This window comes from Priapulus caudatus, unplaced genomic scaffold, assembly GCF_000485595.1.
Source record: "Priapulus caudatus unplaced genomic scaffold, Priapulus_caudatus-5.0.1 Scaffold1846, whole genome shotgun sequence".
NCBI classification, from domain to species: Eukaryota; Metazoa; Priapulida; class Priapulimorpha; order Priapulimorphida; family Priapulidae; genus Priapulus; species Priapulus caudatus.
The window spans coordinates 17,554-21,498 of record NW_014578907.1 but is presented as its reverse complement, the minus strand read 5'-3'; the positions used below and the strand labels follow the sequence as shown (position 1 = coordinate 21,498).

The window sequence follows — 3,945 nt, the reverse complement described above, 5'->3', positions numbered from 1 at the left end:
GTTGTTCTCGCGTGATCTAGAGTTAGTCCCATCATTCATTGCGCGCATAACATACAAACAAAATGGCCACCTGCTGCAAGAAAAGAAAAGCCTTACTATTTTCATGAATCACAGGTTGGCAGGTCTGGGTGGAGGAGGGGGAGGGTGTGCGTGCGTGTATGGGTGTTTGTGTGTGTGCGTGTCTGCATGCATGCGTGCATGTGTATGGGTGGAGCAGACCTGCCAACCTGTGATTCATGAAAATAGTAAGGCTTTTCTTTTCTTGCAGCAGGTGGCCATTTTGTTTGTATGTTATGCGCGCAATGAATGATGGGACTAACTCTAGATCACGCGAGAACAACGTGAACGCGTGATCCAATATGGCTGCGCCCACAATCGCCAGATATTTCTCGGCTCACAATGTAAAAAACATTAATTTAAAGTTTTCCAGTTTGATCGTACATTCGTAGAAACTTCATGGAATTCGTAAGGAATACGAAAAAATCGTAAGGGTTGGCAGGTCTGCTCCACCCATACACATGCACGCATGCATGCAGACACGCACACACACAAACACACACACACGCGCGCACACACTCCCCCCTCCTCCACCATCACACACACACACCTCAGCCAGCTTCTCGAACCCAGACACGTGACCCTCGAGTCTCTCCATCTTGTTGCGGACGGCGAAGCGGCGGTTTCCGTCCATGATGAAGGCGATGTGGCGAGGGATCGGACCCGCACGCAGCACGCGCGCGCACAGCCGCTGCAGCCACGTCACCTGCTCGTCGTCGTCGCGAAACCACGACATGTCGCTGCAACGACCATAGAGCTCTCCGATTAGACAGATTAGATGGATTACCTGAGTCAGTACTATAGCTAATCTGAGATGATATTATATAAGATGATATAGGATCATAGGATTGATCGAGTTAGATTGATGGATAATAATTAATATGTTCGTTTTACTTGACGGATATCTTGAGATGCAGAATTTACATTTTACGTACCTGAAACACTCAGCATCATGAGCATGAAAACGCACAGAGCATAAATATCAATCAAGCCAACAAATACATATTCATGAGTGTTCTTTCACTGTGTCAGTGACAGTGTGACAGTGTCAGTGTGACAGTGTCAGTGACACTGGCCACAGGCACTTGGAACATCTCAATAAAAAAAATTAATGGTAAATAAACACGAAAAGTCTTAAATCTTTCGAGCTACTCTATTTCGCCTATAATCACCTGTACATGCCGGTCAAATGCTCATCTGCAACACACAAGTACACCGCACGCCCGCCATGTGCACAAACAACATGAATAAGAGAGCAGGTAGGAAAGCGTGATCGCGAAATTCGCTCGACGCTCGCTTCATTTCACACGATCACAGAACAAAAACACATCCAACAGCTCCCATCTTGGTATCTATGTGTACATATATGTTCACTTGTTCGAATTATAACTCTGGCCTTTGTACCTACTTCCGCCAGAGATATCTCGTGAAATCCTGCAGGAAATGTTCTCTCCGTGAAAATGTAAATAGGACGTATCATCTGAAAATCCCTAACAGCTCGCTACTTTCGATCGATCGCTGTAGTCGTGTGTGCGTGACTTCATTCCCGCACGCATTGTGCTTGGCTTGGCGGGCCTCGAAATGGAACTCGGAGGCCGGCAGCAGCTCATCCCGGCATGCAATGCGCCCCATTACTCGTGTATAAACAGACATCGCGTCCTCTTTACATTCTCTTTACATTTGCACGGAGAGAACATTTCCTGCAGGATTTCACGAGATATCTCTGGCGGGAGTAGGTATAAGAACAAAGACCAGAGTTATAATTCAAACAAGTGAACATTTATGTACACATAGACACCAAGATGGGAGCTGTTGGATGTACGTGTTTTCGTTCTGTGATCGTGTGAAATGAAGCGAGCGTCGAGCGAATTTCGCAATAACGCTTTCCTACCTGCTCTCTTATTCATGTTGTTTGTGCACATGGCGGGCGGGCGGTGTACTTGTGTGTTGCAGATGATCGAGCATTTGATCGGCATTTACAGGTGATTATAGGCGAAATAGAGTAGAGAAACATTAAGACTTTGGTACATTTCGTGTTTATTTACCATTAATTTTTTTTATTCAGATGTTCCAAGTGCCTGTGTCTGTGACACTGGCAGTTTGAGTGGGACATGCATTCTCAAGTGACAAGTGAATTTCTAAACCTACTAATATATTATCCATATTATTATTATTGCATTGAATATCGTTGACATGCTTGTATTTGGTTCATCATTTTATTTCATCCTGGTGATGATGTAATCGCGTAACAACATTACGTCATTACTATACATTACTCCATTGCTTAGGTAGGCCCCATAATACTCGGGCGAGCAATAACTTATTTAATTTATTGAACACGCATATACTAGTGACTACTACTACCAACATTCTTATGACTTCAACGCACTATGAACGAAGAAATTATGATTACCTCTAGTGTCTAATTGATAACAGACAAGCTAAGTTACATTACTCTGGCCAAGTAACCATCACTGAACTTTCCGATGTAGCGACAACACGACAACAGTTACTTTTCTCCCCCCACTCGGGGGCTGACATCTTTAATCACAAGAGCGTTCGGTCAGCGCCGTCTAGCGACCGCTGTGCGCCACCACGAAAGTTGACGTCACCTAAACAACATGGCAGGGGCAAAGTTCGAGTATGATGAATCCGGCTCGACGTTTTACTATTTCGTGGCGTCGTTCACGGCCCTGATTCTTCTGCCCAGCACCTACTGGTGGTGGCCGCGAGCAGAGGAACAAGGTGAGTCGAAGGTCGTTGCCGGGGACCCTTCAGGTTGCTCGCGATATAAAATTAGTAATGACAAAGTTAAACGACGACGACTTCGTGACCTGCTGCTGCCGTCGCTTCGCAGCTGACCAGGAAACAATTAACTTCGTTCTCATTTGAGTAAATATAATTCAGTGGCGCGCTTGGCTTGCTAATCCCGAAAGCGGCGTGCGTCGCAGCCAAAAATTGCGGTCAACGGTGGAACAACGCTTCCGCATTTACTAGTAGTAGTAGGCCCATAGTACTGGGATTTCTCGATTCATTCATTCGTTGTATTTATTTTGGCAGTTTATTCATGATGCAATTGCAATAAGAACGTGAGCTTTGCAACAAGCTGGTTAAAAATTCCAGCTGGTTCAGAGTTAAAAAACAGTTCCAAGTTCAAAACATCAACGCTTTAGGGCCTACCGCAAATCCACCAAATACTGTGACATAGTGTCAAATTATGAAATAGTCATCATACTTATAGTCTTATACTCATAGTCCCTTGAAGACTAATATTTACAAATACAAGGTTACAAAATGTTAAGCGACGGATACTGTATGACGTATCTCCCTACGGCCTTATGTCCCATCAGGGCAACAAGAGGATTTAAGAAGTAAGACGAAAGACTGTATCTCCCTCTTTCGCTCGGCTCAACGAACATGAAAGCGGGGTACCGGTAATCATTCTGCACAGAAAGTGTCAAATAGTCTTCATAGTCTTGGACTAATATTTATGAGGTTACAAAATGTTAAGCGACGAATTCCGTATCGCCCTCGTTCGTTCAGATCGTCGAACGCCGCCGTCTAATCGTCCGTTCTCTCTCGTATCACACTGTATAATATTTTGTCTTGGTATACTTTAGCTGAGAGGGTCTATGTCCCCCAGGGTACTGCCGGAACGTACCCTGGGTACGGTCTGGTATGCCGAAATGTACCCTGGTACTATCTAATATGCCGGACCGTACCTCACCTACTCCACTAACGAGTCTAGGGAGTCGCCTATGCCTACTCCCTAACCCTAACCCTAACCCTAACCATATCAGATAGTTACCAGGGTACGTTCCGGTATACCGGACCGTACCCAGGCAGGGTTCTCCCTACGTTGCGCAAACGGGGCGCGCGCGCCCCGTT

At 45.4% G+C, this 3,945-nt stretch overlaps 2 protein-coding genes across 2 annotated transcripts in view; one reads left to right on the top strand and one right to left on the bottom strand.

Moving 5' to 3' along the window:
- Positions 1-793, bottom strand: part of LOC106817741 (probable serine/threonine-protein kinase DDB_G0280111) — a 6,825-nt gene extending 6,032 nt beyond the window's left edge. Inside the window, exon 1 of the mRNA XM_014822425.1 lies at positions 604-793. Within this exon, the coding sequence (XP_014677911.1) occupies positions 604-793 (190 nt within the window). The remainder of the gene's footprint in view (positions 1-603) is intronic.
- A 1,683-nt stretch (positions 794-2,476) lies between these two features.
- Positions 2,477-3,945, top strand: part of LOC106817740 (translocation protein SEC63 homolog) — a 14,596-nt gene continuing 13,127 nt past the window's right edge. Inside the window, exon 1 of the mRNA XM_014822423.1 lies at positions 2,477-2,867. Coding sequence (XP_014677909.1) covers positions 2,679-2,867 — 189 coding nt within the window. The 5' untranslated portion in view covers positions 2,477-2,678. The remainder of the gene's footprint in view (positions 2,868-3,945) is intronic.